The sequence below is a fragment of the Brassica oleracea genome, chromosome C7 (genome assembly GCF_000695525.1).
Source record: "Brassica oleracea var. oleracea cultivar TO1000 chromosome C7, BOL, whole genome shotgun sequence".
NCBI lineage: Eukaryota > Viridiplantae > Streptophyta > Magnoliopsida > Brassicales > Brassicaceae > Brassica > Brassica oleracea.
Window position 1 is genome coordinate 36079838 of NC_027754.1, and position 20001 is coordinate 36099838.

General features: G+C 36.1%; 3 protein-coding genes across 3 annotated transcripts; 1 reads left to right on the forward strand and 2 right to left on the reverse strand.

Moving 5' to 3' along the window:
• Positions 1–213: 213 nt before the first annotated feature.
• Positions 214–1618, reverse strand: LOC106303190. The gene is made up of 2 exons (XM_013739525.1): positions 1106–1618; positions 214–339 (listed from the first exon to the last, which is right to left on the reverse strand). Exons 1-2 carry the CDS (start codon positions 1616–1618, stop codon positions 214–216), a joined length of 639 nt encoding a protein of 212 aa, XP_013594979.1.
• Positions 1619–3562: 1944 nt separating this feature from the next.
• On the reverse strand, positions 3563–7980 carry LOC106303191 (zinc finger BED domain-containing protein RICESLEEPER 2-like). Its single transcript, XM_013739526.1, has 5 exons — positions 7953–7980; positions 7464–7567; positions 7270–7361; positions 5803–5869; positions 3563–5647 (listed from the first exon to the last, which is right to left on the reverse strand). Exons 1-5 carry the CDS (start codon positions 7978–7980, stop codon positions 3563–3565), a joined length of 2376 nt encoding a protein of 791 aa, XP_013594980.1.
• A 64-nt stretch (positions 7981–8044) lies between these two features.
• On the forward strand, positions 8045–9231 carry LOC106303192 (E3 ubiquitin-protein ligase ATL31). Its single transcript, XM_013739527.1, is given in 2 exon segments — positions 8045–9059; positions 9062–9231. Coding segments are annotated over 2 exon segments (1095 nt in total). The 5' UTR covers positions 8045–8134.
• Positions 9232–20001: the final 10770 nt, after the last annotated feature.

Consider the following 20001-nt stretch of genomic DNA (forward strand, 5'->3'; position numbering starts at 1 on the left):
CGGAAGCATCTCTGTCACGGCAGGATAACATAGCCATAGACGAATCATCACCGACACCGTGCATTGAACAACACACGCCGTCGTCAAAGCGGAAGAGCCGACATACGACGAATCCTACACTTTGGACGCGCCTTTGTGGATTAACCACTCAGAAACCACCTGAACGGTAGCCACACTAGCCTCCTCCGACGAGACGCCAAGCGAAGGAATGCATCACGCGCCACTGCTCCACTCCGTCCGAACTCCGATGAAATAAACACGACGATGAAGAACAGATCCGGTACGGAGGAGTCTCCACACGAGAGCACGCGCCACCAAATGCCAAGATTTGTCGTAGATCTAAAGTGAAAAAGAACCAGAAAAATCTTGACCCAAAAGCCGACTAGCTTCACTCTGCCTCCGAGACGCACCTCACCGGAATTCCAGAGATTGACGACCCTCTCAGTCCAAGCTCCCTCATGAGCAGGAGGCGGAGAAGAGATAGTCAACAATGGACCAGAACACACGAGTCATATCGGTACACCGGAAGGGGAGGAGCGGCTAGCAAAAAAGGAAAAGTGAGAGAGGGGAGGAGAATTCACTCTGACGTCGGCGATGAGCCGAACGCCGGAGGAGAACAGCGACTGTCTTTGTTTTGCAGGATTTAGAGAGAGGAAAGAGGTTCTCGAAAATATGTCCAATTTAAAAACTTAATGTGTATTCAATATTTTCTTTGTAAATTTTTTACCTTTTCAAACTCGTTTGCTCGATAAGATTTCAATTTTTTCATATTTATGTTTTTGAACTATTTTTTCTTTTTAAAAAATATTTCTGAATTTGTAAGATATCTTTCTGAATTTGAGTTATATGTAAATTTAGAAAAATCTTCATCAATAGGCATAATATCTTTCCAAATTTAGGAAAAATATTTTGTGATAATTTTTTTTTTTTTGCTAAATTGTAAATATCATATAAATGAAAAGAGATTTGCAAAGCAAGATCTTAGTTTGACACATCTTGGCAAAAAGAAAGGAAAAAAACAAGATGGATCAACAGCATCCAACACCATGGACAAATTCATCACCTATCGAATCCAAAGAACCATAAGTGAGCTAAATACTTTTACCGATCTCCTAGAAGAGATGATGTTCTTCATCACCCTGTCAATATCCCTGAATACGTTTGCAGCAGGCATAGAGGCGTTGTTATGAATCAGGTTGTTCCTCTGTTTCCAAAGATGGAACACAACCGCTTGAGAAGCCAGCTTCCACAGCAGAAGGTTCGTCCTAGATTGGGCAGCTCGAATCCAAGATAAAAACTCATCCCAGTCTGCAATTCTCCGGTGAGAACTACTGCATCTACTGAAGACTAAAGACCAAACTTCGAAGCTATACTGGCATGAGAGGAGCAGATGGTCCCTGGTTTCAGGCATTGCGTTACAGAAGGGGCACATAATGGGTATAGAAAGACCCCATGACACCAGTCTAGCTCTTGTTGGTAATCTGTCATAGTTAGCTACCCACATCGTGAAAGCGTGCTTCGGGACAGCTCCTTTGAACCACACAATGTCGTGCCAGGGTTGAATCGGCTGTCTCGGTCGTAGCACCTCCCAGGTGGCCTGTGAGTTAAAAACATTCATCGGAGAATCAGCAGCTTTCCATTCAAAGCAATCATCAATATCATTAGGTAACGGAAGAGGTAAAGTAGTTAAATAAGAGTGAAGTTCCACTTCCTGATCAGATCTAGGGTGAGGGAGTGACCAGTTAGCGCCATTTTGTGATAATTTTATTTAAAATATTTTGTTATCTCGTTATACTATAAATATATTTCAATAGTCTTCCAAGTTTTCAAGTCTATCACTACAAAATACACAAATAACTAAAGTTAAGGAGAAAAAAAAAACAAAACAAAACAAGTATGGTTAAATCAACTTCTTCGCTTGTTGCCATCATCTTTCTGATGATGTTTTCTTTAGGTATGCATTCATTTTAAAATTTATTTATAAGTATACTAGGTTTATTAACAAATCAGTATAATCTAAAGTTCAAATTACTATACACATATCCCAACAGCTGTAGATTTTTATTACGTTGTGGTGTTAGTTTATGGTATACACTACCTTTCCACTTTCTGATGCAATATTCAAAGATGTTCATGTTCTCCTATATTAAAGATTAGTTTTCTAATTTATTTTTAAAATACCAAATATGTTGAGTTTTTAGACTATTGTATCACTTAAGCCTTAAAATAGTTTGTTACCTAAATTTTAAATGAAAACGATTTTGTTTAATACAGTTGATGAAAATATGGGATGTGAAGTGGATTATGGCTCATGCAAGGAGATAGGAAACTGTGAAGTTATGTGTATGGTTAAATTTGGATCAGCTGCAACTGTTTTCTGTGCCGGCGGCTATGAAACTGGAAGATGTCTTTGTGATTTTCCAGGCCCTTGTATCGGCCGATAATATCATATGTGATTCAAGCTGTATTTTGAACTTTAATTTTATTTTTATAAATAAGAAAAAACTTAATTTGAATGTCAAAAATTGTGGGTTCTATTTCTTTCATAATATTTTGTTTCTAAAATGTTAAGAATGGAATCTTTAGTATTAAGTATTAAGGGTGAACGATCTAAATCCCGACAACTTTCATATAGCATCAGATATCCAACAAACTATGATCTCGTGCTATTTCCTTCTGAATTTGAAATTGTAAATTTATTTCTTCCTAAATTAATAATTCGAGACTTGATAACCCATAGACCATGATTTTTTTTTTCCGAAACACCGACTAGTCCTGGGCATTCGGATCCTCGGTTCGGGTCGGGTCGGGTTATTCGGTTTTCGGGTTATTCGGGTTAGACCAAATGTAACCCAATTAGAAACCGACTGAATTTCGGATCGGATCGGTTCGGTTAATTTCGGATCCGGTTCGTTTTTTATTTTTTTTTCAGAATCCGAAACAGAACCGAATTAAGAACGGTTCGGTTTTAAACCCGAAAAATCGAGTTCGGTTCGGATTTTAACCCGAAAAAACCGAAATTATAACAAGAAATATAAATTTAAGCGTTTAAAACAAACCCAAACATCCTTAAAACAGAAACAACATCTTGAAATCATTCTTGAAACAGAAAAAAACATCCTAAAATCATTCTTGAAACAGAAACAAATCCTCAAAACAGAAACAAATGAGATAATCCACCATGTTCTTCTTTCCAATTCCAAGCATCATTGTGAAAGATAACCTGCAAAAGAAAGTAAATGATTAGGACATGTCCGATATGATCTCGTCAAGAAGCATTGCAAACATGATTCAAATAACAAAATTATTTACATGATATATTTTCAGCCTAATAAATAACTAAATAAGAACATGTACCTTGTTTAGAACATGATTTGCATGAAACATTCTCAGTCTCAGGTTTGGAAGTGCAGCTGAGGCTCGAACTCTAGAATTCTCAAAACCCCACTTGTTTCTCAGCTTATTATTGAACTCATAAGAGTAAAGAGTAAACTGGTCATCTGGATTGAATCTCAAATATTACAATTACCACTGTTAACTTGACAGTAGCAAGGATTCATTTTTAGTGTATCAACATGAGGACCTCAATCATGTAGTGGGTCAAGCAACTTCTGGATGGATCAAGGATTCGATTACTAGTGCTGAAGGCAGACTCTGATGCAACTGAAGAGACTTGCATAGCTAGAACATCTTTAGCTATGGCAGCTAAGATCGGGTACTTTGAACTGTTGTTCCTCCACCAACCTAAAACATCAAACGGAATTCCTAGAGGATTGGGTTTAGGATTTTCTACCTTCTCCTTCAAGTACAGCTCCAACTCAGTGCTTGAATCCTGAAATCCCAACTCGTTCACCATCTCCTTGTACAGAGAATCCATCCTTTCATATCCATACTCATTTTCGAAAGAATCAGTCGCAACCCCATCTTGTGACTCTTGACCACTATGACTCTGAGACTGAGACGATGAACCAAATACCGGAGTTGTATTTGATGCTCTAAAGCCACTGTACTCATCAAAGAGTCTTTCCATAACATCAATGACTGAGTCGTTGAGCACCTTACTCTGTGGACTATCTTTCCCATAAAGCTTTTCAAAGCAAAGACCAGCAAACTTCATCTTGTTCCTCGGGTCAAAGACACTTGCAACAATCAACAGCCTATTAATGTCTTTGAGACCATCCCAATACTTATTAAACTTTGCTCTCATAACCAAAGCCTTTGTCCTAAGCTTCTCATCCGTACTAGTACCCAATGTAATCAGATTCCTTTCTATGGTGACAATCTCATTGTAGCACTTGTAGGAACTAGGCGAGTTGGAAGCAGAGACAACTAAAGTAGAGTTATAGAATATTACCAGGAACTTCACCAAGCTTTCCACTTTATCCCAATCCGCTGAAGTCGGTGGTCCAACTCTCTTCTTGCCATCCACAATCTCTTGAAAGTGATCATTGTACAGCTTGTCCTCAACTTCCATTCTATCAAACGCTGCCCTAAACTTCAAAGCTCTTGATAACATAAGATAGGTTGAATTCCATCGTGTCTTGCAGTCCAAAGACAAGCTACCTCTTGTCATCCTTGCTGACTCAACCTTCTGATCAAATGCATCAACTCTCTTAGAAGAAGCTCTGATATACTGTATGGCATTCCTAATTGCACACACACTCGCATCCACCTCTAGCAAACCATCTCGCACAACCAAGTTAATGATGTGTGCAGAACAACGTAAATGCAGACACTCACCTCCCAATACTAAGAACTCAGGTCCTAAAGCGTTGAATGCATCCCTAAACAACTTCAGAGCATTAGTGTTTGCAGTGGCATTGTCTACTGTTATAGTAAACACCTTTGTTATCCCCCATTCAGCCATACACTCAATCAAGACAGAACATATTGTTGCATCTTTATGATCCGCTACATGCTTAAAACCAATGATGAATTTCCTAAGCTTCCAGCTCGCATCAATGAAGTGTGCTGTGATGACCATGTAGCTAGCTGCTGTACTCGGTGCAACCCAAATGTCTGTTGTTAAAGAAACCCTTTGCTTGTTGCCACTGATCAGCTGCATCAAAGCTGATTTCCTCCTTGCATACAATTCTACAATGTCCCTTGTTGCTGTTCTGCGTGAATGTGGCTTAGGTAGGTTGACCTTGTTGCAGAAGTGCCTCCATCCTAAACCATCAACAAATGATAGTGGCAACTCAGCTATGACGAGCATCTCGTTAGTAGCCTCCCTTACAACTTCGTTAGAAACTCTTGCAAGCTTCAACTGACCACCATCATCTTCACTTTCAGCATTAAGTGTATGCTGAGTCTGAGTCTGGGTTTGTAACCATGCCTGGTTTTCTTTGCAGATTCCAAGATGTTTCTTCAGACAGGTAGTGCCATTGGACGTTGCACAACACATAACTCTACCACAGTAGTTGCAGGTGCATTTGTTCATATTCTCCTTAAATCTTGTGTAATGATTCCAAACTTTTGACCTTGTACTTGTATTCTTCTTCTTATTCTGACTTGTAGCTGACTTGTTCTTCCTTTTGTTTCTATTTGCGGTAGTAGGAGGTGTCAAAAACTCCTCTTCGTTTGCCTGAGTTTCATCATCTTCTGAATCATCTTGGTTAACTTTATTACGAGGTGAGGAAGAATCCATCTGCAAAAGCAAAACTAAACCAAGATTAACACAAAGACAAAATTTTAAGTTCAAAGACGCATAACTATAGCTTTATCTAAGATTAAGTATTAGACCGATTACAGAAAAGAAATTAGAGAAGGAAGAACTTCAGTTATATGATTCATTTTTCATACCTTCGATTGATTCCTTGAAGAAGCTGAGAGAGGATATGTTTGAGTCGGAGAGGGAGATGAACTTCCTCTATAAAATAGTGAAACAAAAGCGACAACATCTTTAATGTATTCCAGTTTTCCAATTAAATCCTCCACGCCTTCACTAATCGAGAGCATTCGAAATCGCAATTGTCGTCTAGGGGAGAACTTTAGTTTTTTTTTTGTTGAGACTTGAGAGAGAGATGAGAAAACTTCGAGTACCGAGACTCCGAGAGAGACATGCGGACACGGGAACATTAATGATGCTTTGTTCTATTGGGTTTTCGGGTAAACCGAACGGGTCCGGGTTTTTACCCGATCCGAACCGTAATCCGAATCTCATAAGAATAGAAACCGAACGGATTATTACACGAAACCGAAACCGATCTGAGTCGGGTTTTTCGGATCGGGTCGGGTTTTCCGGATCCGGTTTATATGCCCAGGACTAACACCGACCATGATTTTTATTGGTTTACTGTTAACCAACCATTTTAAACAAGCTTAACCAATCAAAACCTTTTATTTATTTTTAAAATTGATTCATAAAAAAGTTCAATCAACAAAATGATTTCCATAAAATAAAATTGATTCATCAACATGTGTGTATGTATCACAATCTCTAACACCTACTCTTCTCCATCCTCCCTCCGCAATCACCCGATTAACCTCAACCCTTCTACACGCCTTCCAACTCCACTCCTCGCACATCTCTCCCTTTTAATGCCAGATCCAACAGAGGTCGTAACAGTATGTGAGAGAGACCAAAACGGCAGAGATTAGGGATGTGAGAGATGGGTCGAAGTTGGAATGTGATTTGAGAGAGTGGCGAGACTGGTATAAAGCTCGTAGAGTTTTGTTCTCATGCCATTTGACGTTGAAGAATTTGATTAAGTGTGAGAGTGAAATCAATAAACGATATTGCTTCAATTGCTCTCTTGATGCTTGTCTTCGGTTAATGGGTTCGACAAGAGAGAGAAAGAGTTTGTCTGGGAATAAATTTTGATGAATCAATTATATGTTTAAGTAAGGGTATTGAGATTGAAGGAGATGTATTGATGTTCATGAATCAATTTTTTTCTGGGAATTTTTTTTTTTTGATTAATTTTTTTTGATGAATCAATTTTTTAAATTAAAATATAATTTTTATTGGTTAAACTGGTTTAAATTGGTTGGTTAACTGTAAACCAATAAAAATCATGGTCTATAGCTTATCAAGTCTCGAATTATTAATTGAGGGAAAAATAAATTTGAAGAAAATTCAGAAGGTTATCAAGTCTAGAATTGTTAATTCAGGGAGAAATAAATTTATAACTTCAAATTCAGATTAAAGAAGGAAAACAGAATTGACATATCATTTAGGGTATAATTACTTTGTTAGGTATGAAGATAACTTCTCACTCAAGTCACTCTTTATTGATGTACAAGATCGATTACACACTAACAGATTACAAGATAGCTTGAAGCTTGATCCAATCCACACTCTCATGGCGAGTGTATCTTGAATCACCGATCTCATATAGATCGGGTCTAGACTCATATGTCTAACCAATTACAACATCAAGCATGATCCTAAAATCTCTCAAGCTCCCCTTTTATACTTCCTCTTCTTTATATTTCATAGATCTAACGACAAAGCCTCTCACCCATCTAGAGTCTTCCCCTTGCTCTAATGGTTCCACGTCATCCTCAGCACTTGCCACGTCACAAACTGATAGATGATGCCTATCATACTTATCATGAGGACTAACTATTTAAAGTCATGAAAAATCATGCAAGTAAAACCACATAGAGTTAGCTGGTCACAGTATACTATGAAGCTTCGATGGCTAAGAACTTTCTAGAAGGATGTCAATATCAAAGTAAACCTACGAATGAATAGTGTTTAAGATTAGTGAAGGGAACGCATTTTTGAGATCAATCTTTACCTTGAGAGTTTTCGACTCCAATCCGACACGAAAACCAAAAAATCAATTTTTTGATATTTTTTTTTAAGTATTTCTCCTATGGATCCTGGGTTGCATGTGATCTTAATGATCATATATTATATAAAAGGAATCATATTTTCATATATATATGGTCAAACATTCCAAAAAGTATTATGACTTTACAACTAGAAGGTTCTCTCTGCTCACGTGTCACATTTGCTGATGACATATCCATAACTGGTTCCACAATCCTCTTGAGTCGATCCTCGTCTCTTCTTCCCCAAGTCCTCAACTTTCGAAGTAATCTCTCTCTATAAACTTCACATTCTTCTCCTCTTATGTGGTAAATGTAATAGTAAGTAAACTGTGCTTTTGGGATTTTCAGAAGCATGAAGAGTTTCTTACCGTTGACCAGAAAGCAAAACGCTTTACCAGCTCTTGTCCTGTTTCTACTATTATCCGTATCAGAGCTAGCTTCAAGTCAACCCGCACAACACAGCCACAGGCTAGCTCTCACAATAAATTTGGTCATTTTTTGTGTAATCGCCATTCTCTTAATCTTGGCATTCCTCTCCGACTGCATCCGCCGCTGCAACGAAGCAGTCAACGGCAGCGTTGACCCTTCCGTAGGAGGAGCGAGGGGAGAGACTAACGCGACAGTTGCGCGTGGTATCGACGCGTCGATGATCGATACGTTCCCGACTTTCGTCTATTTGGAAGTGAAGACACAGAAGATCGGGAACGGTGCGTTGGAGTGTGCAATCTGTCTGAACGAGTTTGGGGACGATGAAACGCTGCGTTTGCTTCCTAAATGCGACCACGTGTTCCATGCTCACTGCATCGGTGCATGGCTACAGGGTCACGTGACTTGTCCCGTTTGCCGCACGAATCTAGCTTATAGCCAGCAGCAGATGGCTGAACCTGTCGAACCGGAAGTAATAACCGAAACGGATATCGAGTCCCAACAAACTGTGAATCCCGAACCGGCAGTGGAGCAAGGAGAGAATGTTGCACGTGTCAAGTTCTCAAGGTCACACACGACGGGACATTCGGTGGTGTTACCTGGAGAATGTGCCGACCGGTTTACGCTAAGGTTACCGGATGATTTAAGAAATAAGCTAATGGCGAGTGGGAAAATGACCCGGTCGAAGAGTCTTTTGATTCTACCAAGGAGTACTGGTAAACCGGTTGACCGGTCACTGGATCGATGGGACCAGTGGTTATTCATCAAAACACCGCCGTTTATGTGGCGGAGCCGGGACGATGGTTCTATTAGACGAGGTCGTGGTGCTAGCATTTAAGCAAATTCAGTCACCGGTGGACTTTTCTTAGAAACACGTCGTGTTTGTGGAGGAGTACGCCGGTTCCTTAGCCGAGAGTTGAAGTTAATAAGGACGGTGAAGGAACATCATCGGTTCAAATTCAACGTACCAAGACAATTGGTTTAAGTTTGTTTGGTTGTCGGTTTAGCTGGCTAGAATTTTAAGGCAGCAAGTGTTAAAATATAAAATAGAATTGATAGAATAAAAATGAATGAATTGTAGAAAAACAGAATAAATCCATCTCATTTATTTTTCAACAAGGTTGTAGAAAATTATCTTTTTAGATTTTGTTTGGTTTTAAAAAGAACTTGCCAAATCTATATATATAATAGCAAACCAAAATTTTGATCTGCTGACATCATTTTTTTTTATAAAAAAAAAAAGTTTCAATCCAATGGACAGAACTTTTTGTTTTCATGACTAAAGGATATAAAATTGTCTTGCCTACGTCATCAAGGAAATCGTTTTTGCCAACTCCTCTCCGAATGGTTTGGTTACCTATGGAACAACGCAACCCATATAGAGAAAAAAACTTGTCTTTTCATAGGCGTCATACATAATAGACATAATAGAAAGGGAAGAAACCTAAAGTCACTATTATTATTGTTTAAAAGGAATGATTGAGATTTCACACTTTTTAATCCAAGGGTTGACCATTTGTTTTGACAAAAACATAAAACCACGCTAGGGAAAGGAAGTACCTTTTCATATTTTATATTAATTTTATTTTTAAAACAGAGAATGGTTGAGATTAGAATACCTTTAATCCAAGGGTTGTGTTGAGACATACCTTTTGTTTTGACAAAAACAAAAAAAAGACGCTTATGTCGGTAGTGAAGCATTGTGTCCATTAATGGAGTTGTGACTCTTGGTTCGCATCTCTTCATGCGTTTATATATATTTGATAATCAGTTTACAATTTCTCTTATGATTCCTGATTTCTGCTTTCTATTCAATCTCTTCCTTCCTCCATGTTGACATCGGCCTGCCCATACGTTAAAATCTCTCTTCTTCTCCCTTCCCAGTTGAAGTCATAGGTCATAGCCACAATATTGGCTTGTTGATCACTGTTACCAATATGAGCTTTCAATTAATCTCAGTTGCAGCCGCAATGGAAGCGCACTTCTTCAAGACGTCAAAAGCGCTGACGATAGGTTCGGGCATACGCTCGCGGTCACCACCGATTTCAAAGTTCTGCAGCGTCTCTGCGTCTGGGCTTCCCAAAATATGACACAGAAACAACAACGATAATTAATACTGATAAGACATACTGGAAAATAGTCAAGACGTTATGGTAAAAAAAAAAAGATCCCGTACTTATCGGAACGAACTTGGATCGGCCCGAAGGTGTCCCTCTCTTCCCTAAACGACATGGAATAAGATCCCATAGCAGTGGAATAACGCAGCGTCGCCGCAGCAATTCCTCTGGAGAGCTGTCCTGACGCGACATAAATCGCCATGGGTATTTCTGCTATAGTACCACAAGAGAAGAGTTCATCAGACTATGCATTTCTCAAATCAGAAAAACGCGACGACTTAAAAAACATGTAAACGTACCTTGGGAGACGAAGGTGGAGAGTTGCGTGATGGACGACGGATCACGTTGCAGATGATAGGGTAAACAAAACGCAAATTATCTTATGTAATAATAATATAAGATTATATACGTATTCAATAATACAACAAAACTAAAACAAATAAAAAAGAGTTTACGAGAGTACTGATGCATGAGAATATGAGATTATGTATGCATTTTGAGGAATGATCGGTTTATTTTTTTTATTTGAACACTTGTCAAAAATTAAATCCAACAGTTTTGTCAAACATGATGGAGTGGATCTATCATCTATATATAATAATATATGTGAAATTCCAGTTATGGTGGTAGTGAACATGGGAAAATAATGTTTCCAAATTATTATAATGAACAAAGTGAATAATATTTCTATGATTTTTTTGTTTTATTTGTAAAACACGATTTATAGTTTCATATCTTCTATTTTATTATGGGACTACCTTTAAAAATATACATACACTATAAGTAGTATTTATTTGCTATAGTTTTAATTGCTTTTAAGAATTAATTACATATTTTAAAAAATAGTAACCATAATTAAATTGGTCATATAAACATGTTGATACGTTGATAAAAAAAAAGAATGTGATGATATGGTTATGGATATGGAAAAATCTGAAGCAATTGTAAAACAAACTTATCAGTCGACATTGTCTAAGTAATCTGGTTACAATTTAAGTAACTAGATTTTGACCCGCGCTTGGGAAGCGCGGGTTAATTTTTGATTTATTTTTAATAATTGAAATTCCGGTTTTGAATCATATAATTTTGATGATTATATGAAAAATATACCTGGTTTGCATAGGCACTATTGGTTTATATGAAATTTGATCATGTATTTGTGTTTTTGTGGAATTTGTTTGAAATCTATTTGAATATTAATTTGTGTTTATAAGTATAAAAATTTAAAAATGAGGTAGATATAGTGTTATCAGAAAATATTTTTGTTACATTTATTTGTATGTATATCAACTACCAAACTACCCAAATATAAACCCAAGTAGTAAAAATATTAGTTTCTCAAAAAAAAAAGTAGTAAAAATATTCTTTTTATTTTTAATAGTATCTATATTATAAATATAAACAAAATTATCAATTTGAGACATATGTTTCATTATTAAAAGTTAGTTTAAATAAGTGTTTATTTATGTATTTAATGGTCCTAAGTTTCTGGGCTTTTTCATAATTTAAATTTAAAATGGGTCTAAATTTAATTTTGTTTAAATTATGTTCCGGCCCAACCCCAGTCATCAAATTCTCTCTGCCGACAACAAAGAGATAAAGACTTCTTCCTGTTTATATCGAAAGTTTAAAAAAAATCTCCGACGGCGATACATTATTTCGTAGGAGTTCACCGCCGAGTGGTTCCTATAAGATCTGAACCGGTAAATCTTCTCTCCCTTATTTCTTCTTCATACCGCTTAAAGAAAGTTCTACTTTTCCATTTTTTATTTTGTAATAGGGATAAGCATCAGTGAATCATCGGGTATTTGAAGGAAAGCAAAGAACCGTGCTAGCCAATTCATCCATGTAAGTCTTTTTGCATGAGGCATAGCTTTTTCGTACCCTTTAAAAAATATTAATGAAAATATTTCTGTTAGTGTATTTCTTTAAAATAAAAATAAACATAGAGATCTATAATCGCAAATCTATAAAGAGGAAAACACACTTACATGTGCATTCGATAGGATTACTTCCAGTGAATCACCAGCAATTTTTATCACTTCTAAGTGCGGATCGAACTAAACATGATGGAGTGGATCTATCATCTATATATAATAATATATGTGAAATTCCAGTTATGGTGGTAGTGAACATGGGAAAATAATGTTTCCAAATTATTATAATGAACAAAGTGAATAATATTTCTATGATTTTTTTGTTTTATTTGTAAAACACGATTTATAGTTTCATATCTTCTATTTTATTATAGGACTACCTTTAAAAATATACATACACTATAAGTAGTATTTATTTGCTATAGTTTTAATTGCTTTTAAGAATTAATTACATATTTTAAAAAATAGTAACCATAATTAAATTGGTCATATAAACATGTTGATACGTTGATAAAAAAAAAGAATGTGATGATATGGTTATGGATATGGAAAAATCTGAAGCAATTGTAAAACAAACTTATCAGTCGACATTGTCTAAGTAATCTGGTTACAATTTAAGTAATAAATAAATTTCAGTTGTTAAAAAAAATGTTTGTTTAAGTCTATTATTTTTTACTGTACATAAATATTTTTAAGAAACTGATTTTTTCAGCAAATGGTAATAGTTATATTATTTAATAATTGTTATTTAAATAGATTCAAGAAACAAAGATATGACACAATCGAACAAAGGTAGTAGTGAAACATTATATAGATTTTTTTTATTAAAGTTAAAAACATATCGATTGTGTTTTATTATTTCAATTTATTTTGGCATGTTTATAATTACTAACTTTATGATTTATAATAGCTTTAATATTTGTTAAATAGATAAGGAGACAATGAACAAAAATAATAATCGGCCAAAACAACTAATGTGATGCGGTAATTGTAATGCTTTAAATGACATGCAGAAAGTACTGAAAAGATCGATTAACGAAACATTCATTATTTACAATTTGTTGTAAGCAAATTCACATTAAATTATCCAAGATTCATGAGCCTCATGTGGTGCTGAATATTTTCCTATGTGTTCTGTGAGTACATATTAAAATTATACAATACTAAATTTTGGTGGTCCTTTTTGTTTTAATGTTCATTGGTGAAAATTGTCATAGTATTGGTTTACTTTTACCAATTGATGGTAAAGATACAACTGTATATATTTGACATATCTAATAAAATATTTTTCAAAAAAATATTTTCAATCATGAATCGAGAAGGAAAAGACTCGATAGATACTCAAATTTTATCCTCTCTAATAAAAATTATTGATGAAATAATGTACTAGCAAAAATATTTGGAAAGTTAGAGATAAGTATGAAAGTGGTGGTAGCTTTTCAACGGTTGTGAGTTTTCATCTTTTCTTTTCTATAACTAATGCTAATTATAATCTATATATAATAGCAATCTGTTTTTTCAAACCTCTGACGTCATTGTTTTTTATAGGAAACAAAATAAAGATTTAAAGGTGGAGTTTGTTTTGAATATATAATCTAACAGACAAAGTTTTGTTTAAGATAAACGTATGATGTCATATTTCATTTATTATTTAGATTATGACGTCGCAAATTTACTTAGGCAAAAGTCTAAGAGTTGCATCTTTTAAAAAGCTTGACCACTGAACCTTTTCAAAACAGAAAAGTTTGTATCTTTTCAAAAGATTAACTATTGAATCTTTTCGTAGTAGATTAACAAATTCATATATGGTTTCTTCGTACTTCTCCTCACCATTTTTATGTTTTAATTTACTTTTTGTATGGAGTTATTTACAATCAGAACTATATGATCTTTTTCAGAAATTCAATGATTTTGGCTATTATTCTTATCCATCTAGAATATCAGTTTTTTTGTCTACTGGATCCTCAGTTCGAACTTCTCCAAATAAAAAAGGTATATGTCTTCAGTCTTCACTAAGTAGCTGACAAAAAGGCAAGGAATAGAAAGAATGTTTATAATTTCTATAATTATTTCATTTAACAAAAGTTAATAGTAAAGAGTTTGATGTTTTGTAAATTCACTTAGGCAAAAAGTCTAAGAGTTGCTTCTTTTAAAAAGCTTGACCACTGAACCCTTTCAAAACAGAAAAGTTGTATCTTTTCAAAAGTTTAACCATTGAATCTTTTCATAATAGATTAACAAATTCATATATGGTTTCTTCCTACTTCCACTCACCATTTTTCCTTTTTAATTTACTTTTTGTATGGAGTTATTTACAATCAGAAATATATCACGTTTTCAGAAATTCAATGATTTCGGCTATTATCCTTATCCATCCAGAATATCAGTCTTTTTGTGTACTGGATCCTCGGTTAAAACTTCTCCAAATAAAAAAAGGTATATGTCTTCACTAAGTAGCTGACAAAACGGCAAGAAATAGAAAGAATGTATAATTTCTATAATTTCATTTAACAAAAGTTAATAGTAAAGAGTTTGATGTTTTGTTAATATAAAACTTTGAAGGGGAATGTTGTTTGTTGTCTATCAATACTTGAATCATTTGTTTGACTGTCTGTATTACTAAATCTGATTGGTTATCCATGTTAGATAGAGATTGCATTTAGCTGATTGCATATATTGTAGCTAGTTTTTTTAACTGTCTTGTGACATTTAAGTTCTTGATTATTGTATGAAGTGTTTCTTAACCATATTTTTGGATGATCATTATGTCATTGAAATAAATTTTCTATTGAAATAAGATACATCTCAGAATGACCATATTGTCTATGTATTATAATAGCAAATTTGTTTTTTTTTCCTGCTACCATCATTATTTTTTTATAGAAAAAGAAGTTTTATCAAACATTTAAATTTATAACAGTTTGTAATCGAGCATACAAGATCTTCTTTTTATAAGATCTGACATCATCAATCTGTTTAGAAAACAACGTTTCATTTTCTGAACAAGGCACTTTTTGTAGATTATAAAGTCTCCACTTGAGAAATAGTGTCTTTGGAAAAAAAGAAAGAAAACGGAGCGGTGCTTGAGAGAGAGAGATAGATCACCTAACTATTTTAGCAAAGGACGTGTCCTACTCCGACGTATTTTTTTACACGCCTCTTTTAATTTTGAACGACACACCCTTTCACATGCTTCTTTTAGTTTCTGAATGGCACACTTTTCACACTTTTTTTTTAAATATCTGAACTACACACTTTTGTAAATTCTAAACCATCCACTTGATAAAAAGTGTTTCAGAAACCAAAAGAACAAAGAAACGCTTGAGAGAGAGAAGGAGCGAGAGAGATGAAGAGTTTATCTTATTCCTTTGCTTATATCTCACTGCTCTAGTAGAAATTTCAGGCTCTTTTGATCAGTCTTCTACAAATCTCCTTCCCAACAGATAGTGCTTCCACTTCTGAACAGCAAACACGATCGCCAAGAGTTCCCTCTCGTAAACTGACTTAAGCTTTTGCCTCTCTGTAAGTGCTTGACTGGAAAAAGCCAGTGTTCTGCCATGCTGCATCAAGACTGCTCCCAACCCAACCGCAGACGCGTCTGATTCTACTTCAAATAGTGCTTCAAAGTCCGGCATCGCCAACACCAGTACCGTAGTCAGCCAACTTCAACCTTTCGAAAGCCTATGTGGCCTCCATATTCCAAGAAAACTGATCCTTCTTGAGTTGAGCCGTCAAGGACTGCGCAATGTGTCCATATCTTTTTATGAATTTGCGATAATAGCCTATTAGGCCCAAAGATCCCCTTAACGCCTTCACATTTCGTGGTATTGGCCAATCCACCATAGCTCTGACTTTCCCAGAATGTGCAGCAACACCTTCTACCGATATTATGTGTCCCAAGTACTCGATCTGCTTGCACCCAAACTGACATTTCTTCCTATTAGCGAACAACTGATGCTGATGTAGCAGTTGTAGCACTTCGTCGAGATATTGGTTATGAAGCTTCTCTGTCTTGCTGTAGACCAAGATGTCATCAAAAAATAACAATACTGACTTCCTCGACAATGGCCTGAACACATCATTCATCAGTGATTGGAATGTCACCGGCGCGTTGGACAGTCCAAACGGCATCACGAGGAACTCATAGTGTCCATCGTGAGTCCGAAAGGCAGTCTTTGGTACATCCTCTGTCCTAACAAGAATCTGGTGATACCATGACCGAAAATCCAGCTTAGAGAATACCTTCGCTCCATTAGTTCGTCTAGGAGCTGGTCGATCATGGGTATGAGAAATTTGTCAGTGATCGTCACACGGTTGAGAGCTCAGTAGTCAATACATAAACGTCAGCTCCCATCTTTCTTCTTCACCAGTAGAACGGGACTTGAGAAAGGGCTACAACTCTCCTGAATTATCCCGCAGCCAGCATCGCATCAACTTGTCTCTCATTCTCAGTCTTCTGCACCTGAGGATACCTGAAAGGCCTCACACTAACAGGTTAAGCCCCATACTCCAGCGTGATAGGGTGCTCTCTTCCTCTGGAAGGAGGTAGGCCAGTCGGTTCCTGAAACACTTCTCCTTAGCGATCGATCACCCTTGCCCACTTCATTGAAACCTCAATTTCTGACTCCATTACCGCTGACTGACACTCTGTGAGCTCAACGATCATGCCTTCTCCATCTTTTGCCCAACCCTTCTGCAAAGCCTTGAGGGAAACTTCCTCAGAATGAAGGCTCTTATCTCCTACCACAGTAAGATTTTTCTCCCCCAATCGGATCTTCATCACTTGCTTCCAGTTCACATGCATCTCTCCCAATGTATCGAGCCATTGGACATCTAAGATGACGTCTGCTATGCCCAATTCCACAGAAAGGAAGCTCGTAACAATGGTACAATCCTGCATCTCGAGCTCCACATTATGAATCACCCATCTCCCCTTAACTGACACTCCACCAGCTACCAACACTCCATACAGGGCCGTGACAATCAGCACGACTACGTCCTCTGTTTCGATACGCCCCCGTACCTTCATGGTTCGAGGTGATGATAACATAACCTTCATGGTTTGAGGCGGTAATGCGTCGTTGTTGCCTTATTTGGTGGGCCTCGGGCCTTAACGACCTGCCCGTTGCTAGCAGTATTTTTACTGGGCTTGGTGTTTTGGTTCGAAAACCCACTACCACTCCGATGATTTGTCCCATTAGAGCCTGAAGAAGACCGGTCGTAGGAGGGTTTTGACGCTGGAACCCTACTCTCCGTCTCCGTCGTCAGTACTCCTTGAAACTTCCAATCTTCAACCCTCTTCGCCTCGCTCATCATTTTGTCTGAGGTTCTGAGGCTTGAATATTTTTACCCCAGCCTGAATCTTAGGTTTAAGGCCGTTCACAAAAGCCAGTTCTAACGTCGACTAACGCCTTGAAATCGCTGATGTAGTCCCGTACGAACCCCTCTTGATCAACCTTTCGCCTGCGTTGGTGTCTTGAGATGTTGAGAACTGTTCCATAACACAGTCCTTCATCTGTGACTAGTTTCGAAACGGGTTCATGTCTCTCTCCTAGCGGTACCACGGCAGCGCTCCCCTAAGAAAGACATCCTGACTGCTCTCAGTTTCTCCTCCTCAGTGAAATAACTGAGCTCAAAATATTGGTACACCCTCAAGATCCAGCTGCCTGCATCTTCTCCATCAAACAAAGGAATCTCCAGCCTCTTTGTCAGTGTTTGCTCACGATCTCCTTTGTACTCCTCTGAGAGCGTAGTTTGGGCAATCTATGGAATCCTCCTCCCTTCCTCGTTGATCAATGGTTTAAGCAACCATGATCTGCTCCATCATCACCAACCGAGAGTTGTTTGGATCGGCAATCGTGACTTGGTTAGTCTCAGTAGGATCCATCTTCGGTGCCTGTTTTGTGTCTACTTTCTTTGGTGCCATAGTACTCAGATCGTTAGTCGCTCTGATACCACGTTGTTACAAGTTATTTCTATGAACTCAATAACTTATGTAACTTTGAAAGATAAAGTAGAATTCTATTGATTTCAGTTTCAAGTAGTGTTTTTTGTCTATTTAATTTGTTAAAAATTATATATTGTTGATGAGATTTGAATGAACAAAAAAAAACCTGAGCAACGTTAGCTATTGGTATGTAAGCCAACGATAGTTCTCCAAAGATGTTGACAATAAGATTAAGCAACAAAAGCAGCATCAGATATTTGCTACCTCCTTGTTCAAGCTATTTTATATGTGCTGTGGAAGGAAAGAAATCTGAGACTGCATACTTCAACTAGTAAACCATCCCATATTCTGGTCAAAGAGGTCAAGGTTCTTATTAAGGCAAAGTTGTTTGGATTGGATCGGATAAGAGGTTCTTCTAGGCCTCAGAGATTGCAGCATTCTTCATCACATTTGGAAACATACCTTCTTCTCTGGTTTCGCCACTTCGATTCATAGTGAAAATCTGCTCCATGGAATTCATGATCGCCAAATCATAGCTTCACATGTGTTTCTTATATTTATTTAGCCATCCATTCTGGTTGTCGTTTAATTAAATTGTTTCAATTTCTTGTATTCAAAACCGTATCCCTTGTGGGAAGGAATAAAGAAGAAGTAAAAAAAAAAAGCATCAGATAAATTAGCAAATGACAAAAGTTTCAGTCGTGGAAACGCATGATCACAAGATGATGTTCATTTACCTTAAAATCAATTTGTATTTAGGTTTATGTCAAATTATCAAGTAGCGTACAGTTGGTAATGCGTTGTGGTTGATAATTCAGCAGGTCGAAGATTCGGACAACTGTTTTGTAACTTTGTTACTGAAAACTTAAATCAAACCACGTAATCTATACTATTAAAAGAGAAATATATATTTAGACTTACCTTCAAACTTGTAAAATATTTACAACCCAATGCTACTGAAAATTAGATAATGCTTATCTTTTTCAATTATTACATTATTTCCTTAAATAATTATAACTAACAAAGATTTTGGCATCAAGTGAATAAAATCTTTACTTTCATTATTCGTAGGTTTCAAAGAAATCACAATAAACAAAATATTCTAAAAACTAAAGCCAAAAATGTTGTGGCTAAAATCATGTCTTTATTATTTTATATATACTCTATTATAAATAATAAGCCAGTGCATATTCAATGTGATAAATGTTAAATAGTATAAAGTATATAACACCAGATTTTAAATAGCATATAAAATAATTTTATTATAAAATTTTGATCCATAAAAAAATAAAAATATATTTGTGCTGGTATACGGGTCATATTCTAAAAATGTCGGTGATACATTTAACGAATTACAAAACAATGTATAATACTCAGTACAAATTAGAAAATTATTATTTTTAGAAATGTCATATTAAAAAATATTTTTATATGGATAAATTTTAAAAATATAGATTATCACTTACACAAAATAAACATTTATTTATAAAAATTAAAAACAAAAACTCGCGCACGATAAATTTTAAAAATATAGATTATCACTTACACAAAATAAATATTTATCTATAAAAAGTAAAAACAAAAACCCGTGCATGGAACGGGTCAAGCTCTAGTGTCTTGTTTTATACACTGTAAGATACACATATATACAGTCGATGGTTATATTAAAATTTGACTAAAATTTGATGGTTTGACCGGTGGATTTTTTATATTGCGGATAAAATTGTAAAAAGGAAAACATATTGGATATCTTTTCAATCATATGTTTCTTTGTTTTATTTTCTCGGTTTAGTATTATGCTTTGTGTTTAAGTGGCTGGTCTAACCACCCAGATTATATATATATTTAACTA